A 20850-nucleotide genomic window follows, 5' to 3' on the forward strand; every position below is an offset into this window, starting at 1 on the left:
CTTCCATTCCATTCTAAACATGGTTCGCATCATCAGCTGACATACCTACAATATTTAGAGGAAAACGTAAACACACATGCGATGCAGTGCTATTCTTGTACTATTTACATACAATTACAGTATTTATGAATATCTTGAATTAGCTTTTATTTGCATATTAGCAAGTTTGCAATGCATTTGTCTTTTTTTTTAAAGACAGCTGTGGTGAAAATCAAGTTTTTAATATTGTTTATATGTCTATTTGTTTTTAATATGTTTTCAGACAAACCATGGGAAAATTCATCATTCTCCTTAAAACCGCAGTGAACCAAAGACAATCTCAAAAGCGCGGTTTGAAATCACCCTTGTTCTCTACCTCACAAATACTTTGTAACCAATCACTACAATGTGTGGGCGGACTTTAGCATATCATTAACTGCTGCGAAGCAGGGGAGTCTCAAGAGAAGCCAGGTTACCCTGGTATATTTTTCTGTTAATAAAAAAAAAGGCTTTCTACACTGACGTTCTAAGTTGTTCAAGCGTTTGTAAGGATGCTGATTTTCAGAAGGCAGCTGTCTGTCTCTGAGATGGCGAACGGAAACATGGTTTGTGTAACATTAGTAACACATTATTAGCTGTTTGTGTCAAGCAAAAGGCTAACTTAATCATATTAATTACCGTTATGTCCGAGGTTGTAGAGCGCGATACATCAAAAAGCATTACCATTCTGATACATTGACACTCTTCCACTTCTTCTAAATCCGTTTCTGGTTCAAACATATGGGTGAATTAAGCCAGTATTTCCTCTTGCCATTGTGCAGTGTTTACTACAGTAAAGTTGACCGAGTGGATCGGGTATTCTAAGCTGCTTGGTGTGGAGTGGAGGCGGAGACTAATTTGTATTAATATAACCGTGTATACTAAATGAAATTTTATTTCAGCTTCATTTCAATTAACACATTTTTTTTAACAGTTTTACTTAACAATAAAAACAGTGATGCGGTGACAGATGGATAATGACAAACTATCTGAAGTACACCAAAAACACAGTTTTTACCTAAAGCTGTATACCTTTACATAGAAATGAACGCAAAGGGCAGCTGAAGCAATAAGACGACAACAAACACACACGCACTTTTTGCAGTGGAGGCTACCCCATCATTAGCTCTATTTTAGGGCGTGTGTGTGGACAGGAGCAGCTATTCCAGGCATCCTAACACTACCCTGACATTTCTGCAACCACAGCCCAAAATAACACACACACTCACTGATATAGAGGGAGATGAACTTGGAATCGATGATTGAAAATCCGTGTCCAGCCTGTTTGAGCTGCCACTGTAAGTAAATACATGCAGTGTCATAAGAGTGTACAACAATCACAGCAACACCCTCAGTAAACGCACTCACCGCAACCTCCACATGGTCCGTTCCTTGATCGTTCTGTTTATGAATGAGTTCAAAGAAATATTTACTGGTCTTCTGAAGACTGTAAAACACAACAACAAAATGTGAAACATTCCTCATTTTTTAAGAACTATGTGCGAGAATTTTCTCTTAGAGAACATGAAGATTTTTGAAGCTTCTCAACAGTTTTAAATATAATATGAAATTGACCATATTTTCTTAATGATACTGAATAATTTATATATGTTACGCGCATATAATATACACAATGAAATAGAATAATTAATTAATAGAAACCTCCCATGTTTGTAATTGTATTCAATTTAAATTATACATTTTTAAATGTATTTTATTAACATACACACACTTGTTTGTTTTTTTAAATAAATGAAAGCTTTTATTCAGCAAGGATGCATTAAATTGATCAAAAGTAACAGTAAATACATTTCTAATGTTACAAAATATTTCTACTTCAAATAAATGGCATTCTTTTAAATTTTCTATTCATCAAAGACTCCTGAAAAAAAAAGATCAGTTTTACAACTGTTTTCAGCATCGATAATAATAAGAAATGTTCTTTAATAATTCCTGAGTATCAAAACAGCATATTAGAACGATTTCTAAAGAATCATGTGACACTGAAGACTGGATCAATTGCGTGTTTGTTTACCATTGGATGATTATACAGATTAGCTGGATCAGCACTGTTTGTTTGATTTGAGCTCAGGAAGCACAATTGATTTACCCATTTTTGTTTGATTTGATGTTACTGAAATGTAATCTTGACCAACATTTGTTTCTCACACACACGCACACACGATTTAACAGACGAATGACTTCTAATGACTTCCCGCCTTGTGCCATGACCCGAATTAGGACACAAACAGCAGCTTGTGAATCTACACATGCTGCGTCTAAAAATAGTTCTTCATCATTGAGGTATGTATGTGGTCATAACATGGAGATGTGTGTGAGCATTTCCCTCAAGCATTATGAAACACAAACGTCGCATTCACTTACGGAATAAGATCTGATTTCTGACTGGCGTATTTTCCATATTCCCCTGGGGCGGTCCATTCTCTACCTGTCTAAAAATGGAGGAACCACACAAAATTAAGTGCATCCATTTCACGCACCTGCGCAAAAGTAATTGTAAAGTCAATACTCACAAACCTTTCCAACGTAAGCACGGAGCTTCAGATTTTCGGGATTCTCATCGTCGCTGAGCCAGAACTCACTGTTATCATCAGACGCCACTGCAAACAGAAAGTCACCTGTCGAACACAGGGAAGGATTAACAGTGGGACAATAGCACACAATCTGAATGTGTGTGCGTGAGAGAGAGATGTACAGACCATCACTATAAGGATGTATGTAGCCAAATATCCTGAGTCCATAATTGGTCCAACTGGGCGACACAGCAAGTTTCTTCACAGTTGAACGATTCTACAGAGATAAAAAAACAAAACAGTGTTATCATATGCAATATGCAATGCAATGCATACAAATGTAACATTGTAAGTAAAGTATGTTGCTATCAGTGTAGTTATTGGTAACTAACACATTTTGTTAGCTGAAATAAAATAAGTATTAGATGAAATACTTTAAGTTTTGATTAATTGTATGTAAATTTTATACATACATATTTCATCATATATATATATTCAGTTTATATATATATATATATATATATATAAAATATGCAAGTTTCCTCTGCATAAAGATGCAGATTTGCATATATACAGCTGTCTATTCAGAGGTGTGTAATCTGGGTCTGTATTAAAGGTGTTTTTTTGTGTTCAAACTTGTTTTGAGGTTCCATCACTTGAGGATCTTGCTAGGCATGCTTTTTTTTTTAAAACTGGTTTCAAAGAATCACAACTACAGTCAGTAGGGTACATTGAATAAACATAAAAAGACAAAAACATAAATAAAAAAACAGTAACAAACATAAAAGTTAAATTAAAATATGAAAATGTTTACAAATGGAAACAAATTTTACAGATTTCTTATTTTTTAAACATAACATTGTGTTTAGGTATTGTTGAACTTCTGATTTTAAAATGAAAAACAAAGGCTTATTATCCTCCAACTTTACATTTATGAATACTAAATTTAGCTAAAAAAAATAATATTAGTAATATTCCTTATGATACGATTTGTCAGAAGAAAAAAAAACAAATAAAACATTTTTATAGCACAGTTGAAAATTGGGTATGATGTGAGTAATTGGGTATGATGTGAGTAACAGAAATCTGACCAAAAACAAACTGAATGAGGAAAACTCCAAAATAAATGATAAAAATGTTCAACATGTAAACCACAAAATGTACAAAATATATCAATATCACAATTAAATCTGCTCACAAGATAATAAAAACAAGATTAATATTTATAAATGAGTTTAAGAGAACTTTCTTGCTGTGTGCGCACTCAGACGAGTGAGAGTAGGTTGGCTATAAACAAACTACACCACAGTCCCACGAATTCAACGTCACCATCACCAGCTTCCGACAACTCTTTCAGTTTTTAACGAAAACATTTTCCCAGAACATTTGAGTTAGAATGGTTTATAAGAGCTTGATTATAAGCATAACAAGGCTGTGAAAGCGGACTGAGATTATCTGTTTGGTGTGATGACGTTTTATCTCCTCGACAGCCTCCGTTTTCCCATTTAGCCACTTGTTAGCAACCGCCTTTTTCAAGACACGTATCAGCTTAAAAAAAAATCACGAGTGGGGTTAATATTTATGTATTTTATGGCATAGTATAATACGTGAAGGTGTCTTGAGCTTGTGTTCATCACAGACCTTATTTCACCCATTTAACCAAAAACTATTGACTTCGGGACGATGGAACCGGAAGTGCTAAAATGCTAAGTCGCTTCAATGTTTTGACCTACAAAGTCACGTCACATCTGCACCACTCTATCACTAAGTTTGGGCACATGGTCGCTCATTTAGAATACTCCAAATTTATTAATGTTCGAACGAGGTTAAGAACAATTCCCTGTCCGTAAACGTGTGGTGTAAATTAGGCGGAAATTTTTCATAAGAAATTCTCCTGTGCATATAAATATGAATAATTTACGCAATTATTATTAAATGAGCCTCGTTGCAATGTTGAAAGCAGTTGTGCAGCTAAGTATTTTGGTGGAAATTGTGATATTGCTTTTTTTCAGGATTCTTCAATGAATAGAGTTCAAAAGAACAGTGTTTGTATGAAACTAGTCTTTACTGTCACTTATGAACTATTTAATTCATCCTTGTTGAAAGGTATTCATTTCTTTCCAAAAAGAAAAGATCACTGACCTTCAACATTTGAATGGTAGTGTATATTTGACAGCTATATAACCTACATGAGGATATAGAGGATAGTGTAGATTCTTCCGTAGTTGAGCTATAGATGAGCCACACCAGTCCTCAAAGATGTGAAGATTTGCCTGTCCTTTATACTGCAGCAAACACACACAAACACACACATATATATTAAATGAACAGATTTTTACTTTACAATAGTCTATACAATTAAAATAATTATTTGGATAATTTGATTCATCAGACTGTAAAAACTAAATGTTTTGGGGGGAAATGTTAACATTAATACTGATTAATGGAAGTCTATGGGGGAAGACATATTTCAGCTGCACTGGAATAAACATTAAAATACTGTTTCAAAAGTAGAGCTACAAGACCTAAACATCATACGTATCAGCATGAGACGGGTCACGGTTGTGATAAAAACTCTTGCTCTAAAAGTTGCACAATATAATATGATAAGTGACTGTCTGTACGATTTACATTCATTCATCTTTATAGCTCAAATAATACACATTTTTGCAAATAAGAATTAAAGGGACAGTCCACCCAAAAATTAAAATTCTGTCATCATTTACTCACCCTTAAGTTGTTCCAAACCTGAGTTAGTTTCTCTCTTCTGTTAACCAGACCGTTAATGGTGGCCATTGACTTCCAAAGTATTTTTTTCCTACTATGGAAGTCAATTGCTACCGTCAACTGTCTGGTTACCGACATTCTGAAAAATATCTCCTTTTGTGTACAACAGAAGAGAGAACTCATACAGGTTTGGAACCACTTGAGGGTGAGTAAATGATGAAAAATCTTTCATTTTTTGGGTGACCTACTTCTTTAATAAAAATACAAGCCCCTCAGCTGTTCTCCTGTTAAAGCTTACATTACTATGAAGCACAAATATTATTTTAAAATCCCAACTAACATACAGAATGAACAAAAAATTAACAGCTCACGTGTCATGTTTAAAATAGTGCAGTGACACCGGAGACACACAGAGTCATGCTAAATTTAACAAGACAGCAAAAGTCTTGCCAAAGACACACAGAAAGAGCCATGGCCAACGTAGAGGCAAATGTTCTTGTGGTTTAATACCATCATCCTTACAGCATATGCACATCAACACATTTAAATACAGAGCTCTGAGTAAGAGAAATATTACACACTATTATACTTACAAAGTACAAAAAATATTGTAGTATTAAGGCTTTTTGGGTACATACCTAGGTAATACTATGCTTTTTTGAATATGTACCATGGCAATACCATGTTTATGAACATGCATCACTGTTAAACCATATTTTTGGACCCCATGGTAAACACCTTCCCTGTGTATTTCTGTCATTGTGGCCGTATCTTTACCTCCATCCTCCATGTCTGTTGAGTGTTTTTTGGTACCCAGATGTCTTTCTCATGATTATCATCAGAGATGTGATCTTCTTGAGCCTGTGAAACACAAATATTGCTTTCCACAATGCAATGTACTCAACTTATTTTTATTTTATATGTTATCTGCCATTTCACAAATGAAGCAGAAGAAATATCATCCATGAGTTTTTATCTTTTATTTGTGACTTATATTTAACTGGTTGCTGAGAGTTATGTTTTTACACAAAACAAAAATAATCATTGACCTGAATTTAATAATCAATAATAATGGAAAATAATAATTTCCAAGATTATAACTGGACTCTAGATGAAAGAAAAATGCAACATGATGGAGTGTAACTGAGTTTTTACCGCTCGTAGAGCAGCAGTTTTTGGCCCGGCGACGCTGCGGATGGTTGCGTCTGAAAGAGAAACGGAGAAAAAGAGTAAATATTTAGTCAAGTAGCCAATAAATTAATTAAACCTGACTGACCAGGTGTGTGTGTTTGATCCATTACAGTGACATTAGTTTGCCATTGATGGTTTGAGATTTCTCCAGATAGACTGAAACTGATTCCATGTTCACATAAATCTTTAACAAGGAAAAAGCATTAACTTACACACCATCACTCACTCTCTCCCCTAAACAACACTTTCAATTTGACCCCAAATTAAATCAAAAATATGAATTCTACAGGCAATCAGAGAGTTTAAACTGGGTTTCGGGCGACTATGCTGATCTATTTAGAAAATGCAACGCTGCTTCCAGAGTTTCCCAAAATGCAAAGTAGTCATGTCCTTAGATTTTTCCTGTTTCTTTTCCTTATTCATTATCTAATGTCATGCACAACAAAGCTGATTTCCAGGTGCTGATTTCCCAAAAACTGTCCTGCTGGGGGTTTTTTTAAATCAAGATGTCTTGCTTGACATACATGCACACACTTAAATAAGAACATTAACAGACTAACCCTAATCCCAGTTTAAAAGAAAACTTTATGCAGGTTAAGAAATTAGTTTCCAAATTTTCTGGAAAATTTTCTGGGGTTGTATATATATATATATATATATATAGTTTTTTTTTATATATTTTTTATTATTGCAGAGGTTTCTAGCAAACTTCTGAGGGCAATCTCGTTCCCAAATTATGGCTGAACAAACACACAAACATAGTTTACCATTTTAAATCAGCACATAGTACGAACTATTGTTTAATATATAAAGCTATTAATAAGAACTATAAACTAAAGCTGCAAGATTAATCGGTAAAAGATTGCGATCTCGATTTAAACACCCAAGTGATCTTATTCCTAAATAACAACAATTAACCTGTGAGCCGCTGAGCCAGAGAGAGCAGTTGTCATGTATGGTATGTATGTCATGTATGGCCACACAGTATCATTATTTCTGTTACTCCAAACATTCAAATTCATTCAAACCGATTAAAAAAAACTATAATTCAAATTAATTAAATATTTTTTAAATAGACTGCACCCTGCAGCAATAACATTTTGTCAGAACCTCTAGTAAATTACGTTATTTGTTGTCTATTCAGAATCATAGGAGAATCAAGATATCCAAAATTGTGATTCTCAATTTATCCAAAATCATGCAGATATACTATAAACTAACCCTTACCATATACAAAATTAAATGTATTGGCTTGTAAGAAAAAAAAAGGTTTATTCATTTATGAATCAGCTCAAAGACATCCCTAAAAGGACATAAAAAGACTCCTGTTACATTGTTTGGACACGTATATGTGCCTTGTATGCACATTGTCCCTTCAGTCACATTATACAGTAGGTGAGCAAAAACCAGTTATTCAAGTTTCACTTAAGTTTCTAGCTATGAAGAATGGGTATTTTGATGAGGCATTAATCGAACAACTACTGTCTTTTGGCTGACAAACATCCTGCTATGTTGCAAGCTTTTCAAATAGACAGTTAAAAATGCGTGCACACAATGCATAAAAAAACGAATATAGTTAATTTACACATAAGCTATCTGCAAACATTTACAGCAAATATAGCTAAATGTCTGGAGGTAAAGAAAATACACAAACTCCCTGCAAAAAGACAGAGAGAGTGTGTGTGTGTACAGAGAAGTGCAAGTGTGCTTAACCTTGCACATTGGTGCTATAGCAACAGCAACAAGGAACACAGGAAATGACGCGTCGGCTTAAAGAAGAAAGGGTCACCTGACCCCCAGTGCCACTGAACACACACTGTGGGGAGGGCCGGGGCAGACAGGCTATTATGGTCTGTGTCTTCAGGTGTATTTGCACACTGGCTGGTGTGTGCTCTTTCCTTAAGTGTGTGAGCGAGAACAAATGAGTTTAAAGAAAAGACCTTTGGATCTCATGTGCATGTTCAAATTGTGTGTTTTAGCAAGCGACCAAAATTCCCTTCTTTGCCTTTCTCCATCATCCTTTCTTTCACTGTTCACCCAAGAAGTCACTGGTAGCCCCCAGAGGAATGTCGAGTTTGTTTAAAAGAGGGTAGAAGCCCCAGGGCTCAGTGCAGGACAGAGGAGAGACAGAGAGAGAAAGTGAGAGAGATGGGGTGAGAAAGAGAGCGAGCAACAGAAATGGAACGAGACTACAGTAACGCATGTCTCACCCTGTAGTCTCGTTCCATTTCTGCTCCAAGCACCTGGTCTTTGATGATTCCCCCCAAAAAATAACAAAGAAATCATGATCTAAAAGTCCAGGGCTGGGACCACTGGTGCAAAAATAATCAAAGGTCAAGGGTCAGTCACAAGGGCGCGTCACTTCACACTGACTTACAATGTCGCCGCAGTGTGTCTAAACTGACACACCCATAAAATTTAGGGTTGGACACATGGAAGAACTACAGTCCTTCAAAGAGCAAGTTGAACACAGTAGCTCGCTGTCAACAATCAAAACAATACAATTATGCTTGGTTTATACTCGCCGAGTCCGCACAAGCGCAAAGGTGCGCACGGCAAAAATGACTTCATAGTCATTTGCGATGTTGGCGGTCGTGCGCATTGAGAGACACCATTTTGTATGGCATTTTTTGTAACTTTGCGCGCGGCTCCGCTTCCGAAGATGCATGCCATCGAGGCGATTCTGACATCTGTAACTGGCATCTTACCGGCACCCAGTTTGTGCTTGTCTAAATTAATTGCTTACATTTACAAAATGAGCCTACACTTGCACAAATAAGCCCTTTTAAGGAAAATAAAGGTCTATGTTTAATAAAAAAATGTTCATGAAATTAAATGAAAACGTTTAAATTGTCACAATGTCACAATTAATAATCTCAAGGTTTACTAGGTCTACATGATTCTTTGTTTTGTTGAATGGGTTTGAAGTGAAGAGTCGCCACTTGTCATTTCAAAGAATAATACAAATGGCGAGCGTGTCAAGTATAAACGCCTCGTCTGTTTGGAAAAATGGAGCTAGCTGAAAGTATAAACAACGAGAACAAATAACTATGCATCTTCTCCTGAAGATATAACACTCATTTAGCTACATAACATTCACTGATTGGCACAGTAACGTGCGGTGAAATCTTGTCATGGGTAGGCTGTGACCTATCAATGTGGCATATATGTTCATATATTCATTCAGTTAATGTAGCAACCCAAGTTCATATCAGGCATCATCAAATCGCTGCCTGCATACAGCAAAGTCAGTCATATGTGAGGCTAATGCACAATCAAATCTAATAATCAAATGAATGGACACATCTATCTTATGACTTATACAACAAACAAATGTTTTGTGCGGGACACAGTAAGAGAGGGAGGCGGCGCGTTGTAAGCGAACCGACAAGCAGCCTAGTCATTCCTTCAAAATGCGCAAACGCGCAGAGACAGCCACATACACACTATTGGTCTGGTCACTCTGGTGACGGCGCACCAGGATTTGAATAGGCTACAGTCAGAAAACATTGTGTCAGCAGTACAGCTTTACAGTACAAAAACAGCTTAAATTCGCTCCTACAAACTGCGCAAGGCGCACACACCGACACGCAATGAGCGTCTGGCGACGGCGCACCAGGATTAAAAAAAAAGAACTACAAAACAGCATTTTAACCCTACGAAATGCAGCCATAATCGCACAGATAGAACTACAGTACAAATATGGCAGAGGTGACGGCGCACCAAGGTATGGAAGAGAGAACATTTTGGTGTCAGCGCACAGCAGGCCTATAACTGTTAGCCCACCATCAGACAACAAACACAAGCCAATATAAGGGTTTTAAAAATAATAAATAAATGAATAATTTACGCTTTAAAGGGGGTGCTTACTTTTATTTGTAGACGAAACTCCTTTTCCTCGATTTACTGAAGCCTATAAAACGCATTTGCAGCTGCACAGCTAACGTTAGCACAGTGAGCGTATGGCTCGCTCATAGGCTGTGCTGCGGCAACTGCACATCCAATGGCGCGGGCGCCTCTGACGTGAATGGAGCAGAACAGACTTTCCTCCTGGCTCTTATTTCCACTGAAAAGGAGAGACTCGTGAAATTGAGAAATACACCCAACAAAGAGGACTTTTACAACAAAGTAATTGACATCTTTGTCCAGGGGGATAGACGCATGGACTTTCCCTTTAGCGACCACAGCTCTTTTTCTTCATAGGACGCTTCCAACGCTAGGCGCCACTAGATGCTAAGTAGCTTGAAGCGCGGAGTGAGTGAGAGCGAGTGGATCACGTGACATGAAGCACGCTCGGTCTCTGCCTCAATGTTGATAATTCAAGACAGCACGAGAACTGACTGCGCATGCGCAAATCTACGTAAACTACGTTCAATGGACCAAAGAGGCACTGCTAACCTCTGCCTCAATGGCCATGGCCTTGAATTTTCTGCATGAAACAATGATTTTTAGGAGCAAACAATGGCAAAGGGAGTATATTATGTGTATTCCTGAAAAATTGTGTTACAAAAATTTATATTTGGAATAAAATAAATGCAATTAATAATGTGGTGAATTAATAAAGCTCTTGGAATTAATAAATGTAATGTCAACATTTCCTTTGGTGAGGCACTGCCTACCCTGACTGCACGTCCCTGGATTGGCACTACAACCCCCATTGCAAATCAGGTTTATTGGCAAAATGTACAGACTTTCAGCTGTTTGCAATGAACAAATCAAACAAAAGTAACTGAAATAACTCAACACGACAAATGTTTCAAGTGGTTTCCCCAAATTCAACTGAAAATGCAACTTTTAATGACTTCTGCAGTCTCAAAATCATTCAACCCCTTCATTTCAAGCAACTTTAGTACTTTACTTTATACTTTATTAGTCCCATTACTGGGATATTTGTCTTGGACAATGTGCAAGTCCATACATACAAACAACATACATTAAAAGCAAATAAAAACAACAGTCGATACATACAATATCACTTACATTAAACCAAAATAAGAATAAGTGAAGTTAATCCATGTAAGGCACCCTGGCAAATCACAGTATTTTATCTCTGTTTAACACTTTGATTGTGGTTGGAACAAAGGAATTTTTTTAAGTCGATTTGACCTGCACATCGGGACCCTGTACCTCCTTCCTGATGGTAATAATTTAAAATAGGCATTCAGGATATGAGTATCGTCTCCAACACTTTTCTTGGCATGATTTAAAATAGAAGCATCAAACATCTCTTGTGGTGATAATCTCTCCTCTCCCCCTATAATTCTAAAGGCAGCGTGCACCAAACGTCCTAACCTCAATTTTAATTGGACAGACAAGTTACCATACCATGCAGTGATACCATATCTAATCAAGCTCCCGAAAATAGACTGGTAAAACAAATACATGATTCTCTGATTCACTCCGAATGTCTTTAACCTGCGTAAAAAGTATAATCTCTGCTGTAACCTGGAACACAGATTGTCTACATAAAAAGACAAATCTGTTTACCTCAGAGAAATAATGTGAAACATTACCTTTACTATTTAATAAGGTTAAAATTGCCGTGTTTTTGAGAGATGGTGTCATATTTGTTACAACTTTCATTGCATCCCACAGTTTTTTTGAATTCCCTGTAGCAAAGTTATCTCCTATTGTATCTCTATATTTTGTCCTCGCCCTTTTCAGTAATATATTCAGTTCCTTTTGGACTATTTTTAATTTAATTTGATCATGATTTATAAATGCCAACTTCTTCCTATTCAAACATTCCTTGACTTCTTTTGTTATAAAACTTTTGTTATTTGGAAATACCGTTACAGTTTTCTTCTCCACTATTGAGTCCACACAAAAATTTATATAGTCTGTTATGGACTCTGCGGCAGTTTCAATGTCCATCTCATGAAAAAGATCCCAGTCCGTGGATTCAAAACAGCCTTTTAAGGTCTATATACTGTCCTCCGACCAAACCGAGATTGTCTTTGTGTGAGGCTTAGTTCTTTTTAAAAGAGTTTTATAAGTTGGGATCAAAAGGACAGTGTTGTGATCACAATTAGATAGAGGCGGTTTGACCTTAGCAACATATGCGTCTTTAACATTTCCGTAACATTTGTCCAAAATCTTGTTACCTCTAGTGAAGCACTTAATATAATGTTCGTACCCCACGAGCATAAGCTCCTATCTACACTGGTTGAAGTCTCCAAGGATAAAAATTGAAGCCGCTGGAGTCCTCCTTAATTGTTCATTGACACAGTCACTTATATGCCTGGCCGCGTTAGCAGCATTCCCTACTAGGAATCTACTACTACTTAGTAGAACACCCTTTTGTTGTCATAACCTGCTGCAAACAAGATGTATAACCAACCACCAGCTTCTGGCAGCGTTTCTGAGGAATCTTAGTTTAAGATTCCTCAGGTCTATCATGAGCAGTGCTGGCCTCCAGTTCAGAAATATTTTTGGGTTTGTGGGCTGCACCCGCCTTTAAATCCCACCAGAGATATTCTATGGGGTTCAAGTCAGGTGACTGTGATGACCATTGTAGAATCTTCCAGGACTTCTTCTGCAGCCAAGTCTTGGTGGAATTTGTGGTATGCTTGGGATCATAGTCCTGTTGGAAGGTCCAGTGACGCCCAAGCTTCAGCTTCCTCACTGATGGCATGATGTTTTCTCCTAGGATTTCAAGATACTTAAATGAATCCATCTTGCCTTACACACACTTCAGGTTTCCAGTGCCAGAGGATGCAAAGCAGCCCAAGAGCATCACCGAGCACCACCATGCCTAACTGTGGCAGAGTGTTCTTTTCAGCATATGCTTCATTCTTCTTCCTCAAGACATACCGCTGATCCATAGGGCCAAAAAGTTCCAGTTTTGTTTTACCGCTCCACAGAACAGAATCCCAAAACTTCTGTGCCTTATTTATATGATTGAGCAAATTGGAGAAGACTTTTCTTGTGCTTTTGGGTCAGTGGTGTACATCTTGGAGTTCTGGCATGAGTTTAGTATGAGCCTTACTGTGCAAGCTGAAAGCTCAGTGCCTGTTGCCATCAAGTCTTGCTGCACGTCTTTTGCAGTCAATCTAGGGTTTCTGAACCTGCCTTCTCAGAAATCTGGTTGCAGCCATTGAACATTAACTTTGAATTTGCGAACTATGCTTCCAACGGTGTCTCTAGAAACATTTAGTGCCTTCACTATCTTTTTGTGTCCAATTCCTTGTTTGGCTCTTGACTATTTGGACCATTCTTTTGACTTTTGACATATTTCTAACATGACACGCGACACTCAACAATCCTAACCAGTTCAGATATTTCATGGGTTCTTCCTCAACCACACCAGGTGCAACTAATGAAGCCCTTGGGATCAGATGTGCTTGAGACAACAACTATTTTGCAGATTTGTGCTGTTGTGAGGGATTCTATTCAGGGGGTTGAATAATTTTGAGACTGCGGAAGTCATTAAAAGTTGCATTTTTAGTTAAAATTTGGGGAAACCACTTTTGTTTTGTTGAGCTAATTCAATTACTTTTGATTGATTTGTTCATTGCATTTTTAGTTAAATTTGGGGAAACCACTTTTGTTTTGTTGAGCTATTTCAATTACTTTTGTTTGATTTATTCATTGCAAACAGCTGAAAGTCTTTAAATTTTGCCAATAAACCTGATTTGCAATGGGGGTTGAATAATTTCGATTACAACTGTAATTCTGGGTTAAGCAACATAATATGTAATATTGAGCGAATTAGCACTGATTTTACAGGGATAGTTCACCAAAAAATAAAAATGCTGTCATGATTTATTTACTCATGTTATTCAAAACTTGTAAGACTTTATTTATAGAGGATTTGTTTATTATATTTATTAATTCTTGTCTATACAAAGGAAATCAATGAGATCTAGTGTTGTTTGGATCACGCTGATATATTCAATATAATATTATATATTGAAAATGTCTTCTTTTGTGTTCTGCAGTAGAAAGAAATTCATTCAGGATGGGAGTGACATGATAGTGTCTAAACGATGACAGAATTTCCATTTTTGGGTGAATATTTGGTAACTATATTTGGTCATTTTCAGCCAAAAGCCATATCTGCGTGACTGATTGTGTTAGCTTCAATACCAAAAATCTATGTACAGTTTTGACAATCGATAATAAACAAATTTTGTTTCAATTTAGAGTAAATATTGTGTAAAATGTTTTAATTTTATTTCAGCAATTTTATATCTCATCTGCAGTCATTAACTCTCTGGATATCATCTATTGAAAAAAAAAAAACATTGTTAACAATCAGTGACATTCTGCAGTGATAACTCATAATTGCATTGCGGTACAAAACAATTCAAAACAAATTACACAGAGTTGTTTAGCCACCGACCACCAATCATTAACTAAGCAACACTCCTTAATTATTGTCATTTATTATTAGCCTCATTATTATTCTTGCACTTTTAACAAAAATATGGCGTTTATTTTCAGAGTTTATTTACAGTGTGAAGTCCAACAAGCATGCAAAATATATGCAGGTTCACAGAGGAATGGCATGCATGTGCAATGGACTCAAAAGTGCGCATCAATGCCATGTTGTCACGAAACCAAAATTATGCCAGTGTGCCTGCGGGGATTGTAAGCAAAGCACTGCACACACACTACCCTGCTGCCATTCTTAAAGTACCGGGACTAGTAAAATGAGGAATCGCACTGTTTTTAAGAGCAGGGTATCGTGATACGTTTCTATTACCGGTATATCGTGCAAAATAAGTTAATTGCCTGCACTAAATATAATAGCATTTTAAGAATATAATATGTAACAAAGTTTACAGTGGCTTCATAAATTAGTTGAAAACATAAAGCAAAATATACTTGATGCACATTCTTTGTTCTTCATTTTCTAGAAATAGTTTAAAAACCTTGCTGTGTTTTTGTATAGTTAATTAACGTGTCGGTTCACTCAAACATTTCTCTTCAGAACACAAATTAAGTTATTTTTTGATGAAATCGGAGAGCTTTCTGACTCTGAAATAATGACAGAAATTTCATTTTTGGGCGAACTAACCCTTAAAAGTAGGTACACCACCATTATGCTCAGGCGAAAGTGACTTGAAAGCACCTGACATGGTAAACAACTTCCCAACTTGTAAATACGAACTCCCGAGGAGGACTCGAACGCATCATAATGCCATGTGCAGATCAATCATTCACCTCGGGATTTCTTTTGGAAATAAAGGAGGAACAAGGAATTCGGATCGCATTCAAGGGTGCAAGCAAATCTCAACTGGACAGCTGTTGTTTATAATCTGATTTTGTGCAGGTCGGTGTGAGTTAACTATTCAAATGTAATTTTAGATGCACATTAGCAGGCTGATGTCCAGGTGGTGTGACATTGGTGTTGCTCCTCTGGCCTGACAAGATGACAAACCCCTTCTGCAGGTCAGAGCTCACCTGACATCTCTCAGGTTTCCTCAATCACATAAGTGTCTCTTTGTACGGATTTTGCAATATAGGACCAATAAGAAAACATGGTTAAAATTGCTATAAGTTTCAAGGTGCCTTAGTCAGAAGGAAAGCACAGTGAGTCACTATGGGAATTGGGAAGAAACACCCTGTTTTTAAGCTGGTGTGTAAAAAAAAAAAACTAACTAGAAACTAGAAATAAGCAGCCTGATGTTCTCGTGTTTCCATGCACATTAAAACATATCCTTGATCTTATTAACACAATGTATTCTGCCATTGCGTTATATTGTGCTGTACTGTTTGCATGTTGTTTTGAATTGTATGTGTTTAAGAATAATGGAACCACGACAAAGAACATACTCACTAAGCTAACAAACTCCAAACTTTATCTCCAGCTCAAACTCCTGATACAACAGAAGAGAATTTCCAAAACACTGGAATGTGCAAGTAAACATTATAACTGTGGAATATTATGGGTAAATTGCAATTTGAAAATGTATGTAGAAAGGAATGCAATTACAAGTTGGTCAAAATTTACTAAGAAAACAGATACAGCTGGAAACTGGAATCCTAATTGAAATTGGCCAAAATGACCTTATTGAGTGATATCTAGGCTATATTTATTAACATTAGCTAATTTATTATTATCATTATATGTGATTAACTTGTGTTGATGATAATAAATGAACTAATGTTAATACAACTTGAACAATGTATTATATGTAGTTGGATATACATGATATGAAGAGTGAAATGATACTGACCTAAAGCTTTATAAACCAATTTAACCTTAATTATAATAATCAGCTAATGATGAATTAAACCATAAAATGCTAAATTAAATTAAAAATATTCTAAATAAAACATGTTAAAAAGATAAAATATTTGATTTGTTTACCTGCATGTCATGTGACCATTAACCGACATCATGCGCTATTTTATTTAGGTAAAATGTGTTCTACAACAACAACAACAAAAAGTTATGAAAGTTGGGAATCCCTGATCTAGATGAATAAATGCTGTAAAAATTTTGTTTATTGTCCCTTCACGATACCTAATCTATTAAGTAGGGTTAATGAATTGGTCCTTATTGTAAACATTTTGACTTTAATAATATTTGAGGATTGCCATCATGAATGCGTAGAGTAATGAGTGGACAGGGTATCAGATCTCTGTCACTCACCAGTGCGGCTCCACTCGCTCGTGGCCATGAACTCCAGATAAGCCGCCAGTAACGCAAACATCAGCACCGTCCCAAACACAATATATCTGCCGTTGCGTTTGAATTTCCGCACCGGGAGAAAGTTGAGCATCATCTTTACGTCCTTCAGGCTCCGTGTGGATCACAGAAGTTAAAAACCTCTGGAAGGATCATCGATACACGCTTTCCGGTTTCCAACCCCGGTGTAAAAACTCAATCTCTCGTCACACTCGTCTACATTTCCTTCTCTGTGTGTGATTCAGCGTCTCTCAAACATCAGTGCATGCACAGGTTGAGGAGACCACGCCCTCTTCGTGACGTCGCTGATCTTCTCAACAGGTACAACGAGGGGATATTCAACTAGGATATATATCGAGCAATATATCCAAGCTATTTCCTTTTTAAAGCGCTCCAAAGCTCTTAAGACAGATAAACCTATGCGGCATTCTTAATTAATTTTGTTAAAGGATATATTTTGACGAGATATAATATTTTATTGTATTATTATATTTCTCTTTATTCTTATCTATTTATTTGCTTATGTGATTTTCCATTTGTGTCTTTGTTTATTTGTTATAATTTGCATTTTTCATTCCTTGTTAAATGTAGGCCTAAAGTATTAAGTCTGTACATCTGCATTGTTAATCCTTTTGGTGTATATTTTAAAACATTTTTAGCAAAATGGGCCATGTTTGGATCTTCCAATAGGACAGTGATCCAACAACAAACATCAAAATCAAAACAAAAATGGGTCACTGAGCACAAAACCAAGCATCTACAATGGCCAGCCGAGTCCCTGACCTTAACCCTATAGAAAATGAGTGCGGTGAACTGAAGAGAAGAAGCGCCAACATGGATCTGGGAATCTACAGGATCAGGAGAGATTCTGTATGGAGGAATGGTCTCTGATCTCTTGTCAGTTGTTCTCCAAACTCATCAGGCATTTTAGGAGAAAACTCAGAGCTGTTATCATGGAAAAAGGAGGTTGCAAAAAGTATTTAACAAAAGGGGGCAAATAATTGTTCCCAACGTGTTTTGGAGAAAAACATTTATTTCATAATGTGATTTTCCTCCCACTTTCAATTCTTTCACTTCAATGAAAGGTTAGATTTTTGCTTTTTTTTAAATTAAATATCAAAAGGATAAACAATGCATATTAATTTTTTACAGCCATCTTTGATCATATTCACCAAGGGGGCAAATAATTCTGACCGGCACTGTATACAGTATACCGGTAGATATAGACAGATAGATGGAAGGACGGACTGACAGACAGACAGACAGACATACATACACATATATGGCCTATATATATTTATATATATATATATATATATATATATATATATATATATATATATATATATAAATTGTATGATTACTGTGATGCAGAAATATAATTTGCATGACATAAAATGCTAAATTGTTTTGTTGAAAATAATTTAAATAATAAAGGCAGAAGGGATAAAGGCTTGTTTGTTTTTTATAACACTTTATTTTGATGGTCCACTTTAGACATTCTACTAACTACACTATAAAAAATATTGTTGGTTTAACTTAAAAAAAGTAAGATACCTGGTTGCCTTAAAATATTGAGCTCAGTGGAATAAAACATTTGAGTTAATACAATGAACGAGATGGCTTAATCAACAGAAACTCAAAATATTAGGCTATGTTATCTGAACCACATTAATTACCTAAGTTGATTAGACAAAAGAAAAAAAATTGTGATAAATCATGAAAATATTTTTTCCAGTGTACAAGTAACTTTGCAACTAAACCTACCAGTCATAAACTATTAATAGATTACAACTTATTTTTCTAACCCTAACCCAAACAGTCTACTAATACTCTAATGAGAGTTAGTTGACATGCAGTTGCAAATTCATGAGTAGTTGACATGTTGGCAGTTACTTGTAGTTCGTAGAAAATCATTTTTTGTTTTCAAATGCCAATTTTCAAGAAACTGGGATTGTCTCCTAAAAGTCCTTCAACGAAGACAAATGAATATGTTTGGATGTGTGCAGTGCGGCTGGTCTGGAAAAACCTGTATGACCTGCTGTGGGTTGTTTTGCATGCAGCTTTATATAATGTTGTTTCTGGCAGATCTTTGCATAAGCCATCAATTTGAACCTGAAAACTTAAAAGCATAGATGTGCTTAGCACTGACAAACAAACACATCTGCCTGCGGACTTCACTGTCTCTAATGACCAATGCGTTACCAAGTTACACACCACAGGCAGGGAGGGAAGGTCTCAAGTGACATTTTATTTAACCCTAAATGCAAGCATTGTTTGCTATATTTTTTTTAATATAAACTATTACCTTATATTTCTCAATTTAGTTCATGCTCTAATTGATTAACTACCAGTAACCCTTTTCCTATTTACTTTATATAAAAAGGGGTATGAACACCAGTGTACTTTATATGGTTTCAAACGTTTTATCATTTGCATATCTATTTGTCATCATATAGGCCTACATGCGATGTTTATCACGTTGATTTTTATTAAGAAAGTAGGCTAAATAATCTGTCATTTATCAGATGTTTTTATTAATAGAGACTTTTTTTGTGAAAATCCCCTTGAGTCGCGCGCGCACACACACACACACACACACACATAGGCTACGTTGCTTTTCATGTTTTATGGGGACTTTCCATAGACAATGATTTTTATAGGCTACTGTACAAACTGTATATTCTATCCTCTTTCATCATTTGAGATCATTATTTAGAACTGTAAAATTATCTATTTCCTTGTGGGCGCTGTTGGCTGAAAGCCACAGTGTGGATTTCAGGTATTTGTGGTGTCATTTAGTCGTTGGCCTGTGGTCAATAAGTGGTCACTGCCCCGCACAATCAAAATGATAAAAAAAAAAAAAAAATTTCATCAACAAAACAAGTGTTATATGTATCTTAATTGTACGGATACACTTGTAAATGAAAAGTCAGCTATGGGTTAAGAAGAGTCTATGAAGAAACTATGAGACATCAGGTGTCTTGCAGGTGTAAGTCTTGCATAGCACCAGAAGATGGCAGCGTGAACATAAAAGTTTCATTCAGATGCACTTTGAAAACTTAAAGTGGATTTAATTAATGCATTCACAGAAGGGGGGGGGGGGGGGGGGGGGGTGAGTGGGACAATAACTTTTGGGACAATATTCAACTTTTGGGACGATATTTGAAGGTCCCACAAGATTTTTTATTTGCAAAAACTAAGAATGGTAATATGTATTACAGCCTAATAAAGTTTATGCATTTAGAAAAATTATATTCATTATAAAAAAATGTCCATGGACGCAATTTCCCTGGCTTATAATATACACTGCCCAGCCAAAACAAATTAATAAAAAAAATCTTTATTTGTGTTCCAAAGATGAACAAACGTCTTACGGGTTTGGATTGACATGAGAGTGAGGCATTAATGACAATTTTTATTTTTACGTGAACTAACCCTTTAAGGTCTGAAAATGATTCTTCCTGTTCGCTCCCAACCATTCTTTCACAATTTGAGCCTGATGAATCTTGACATTGTCATCCACTGTCTCGCTACATGGTTGTTTAAGAAATAAAAAGCTACACACTCCATCAATTAGGGTTAGAAGAACTGTTGCCAAACAACATGCTAGAAACATAATAATCACACCAATAATGATCTAATCATAGACACTTCAGCATTTGCCAATTTATATCCAAACAGTGACCTTTTTTTTGGCCAGGCAGTGTATCTTTATAGAGATACTGACCCATTTTGTAC

General features: G+C 36.1%; 1 protein-coding gene across 3 annotated transcripts in view; it reads right to left on the bottom strand.

Moving 5' to 3' along the window:
• b4galnt3b (beta-1,4-N-acetyl-galactosaminyl transferase 3b) overlaps nt 1-17378 on the bottom strand; it is a 29099-nt gene extending 11721 nt beyond the window's left edge. For 2 of the 3 annotated variants that reach the window (XM_077193827.1, XM_077193826.1), the window contains exons 1-8: nt 17074-17352; nt 6435-6484; nt 6057-6140; nt 4742-4837; nt 2739-2829; nt 2557-2657; nt 2404-2471; nt 1248-1465 (exon numbers count right to left, since the gene is read on the bottom strand). In XM_077193827.1, coding sequence (XP_077049942.1) covers nt 1248-1465; nt 2404-2471; nt 2557-2657; nt 2739-2829; nt 4742-4837; nt 6057-6140; nt 6435-6484; nt 17074-17206 — 841 coding nt within the window. In that variant the 5' untranslated portion in view covers nt 17207-17352. Of the gene's footprint in view, nt 1-1247; nt 1466-2403; nt 2472-2556; nt 2658-2738; nt 2830-4741; nt 4838-6056; nt 6141-6434; nt 6485-17073 lie in introns of all 3 variants that reach the window. The other variant, XM_077193828.1, reaches the window with a different exon arrangement.
• Between the last annotated feature and the right edge of the window lie 3472 nt (nt 17379-20850).

Source organism: Siphateles boraxobius, unplaced genomic scaffold (genome assembly GCF_051911475.1).
Source record: "Siphateles boraxobius isolate OS27281-9 unplaced genomic scaffold, OSU_SipBor_1 31, whole genome shotgun sequence".
NCBI classification, from domain to species: Eukaryota; Metazoa; Chordata; class Actinopteri; order Cypriniformes; family Leuciscidae; genus Siphateles; species Siphateles boraxobius.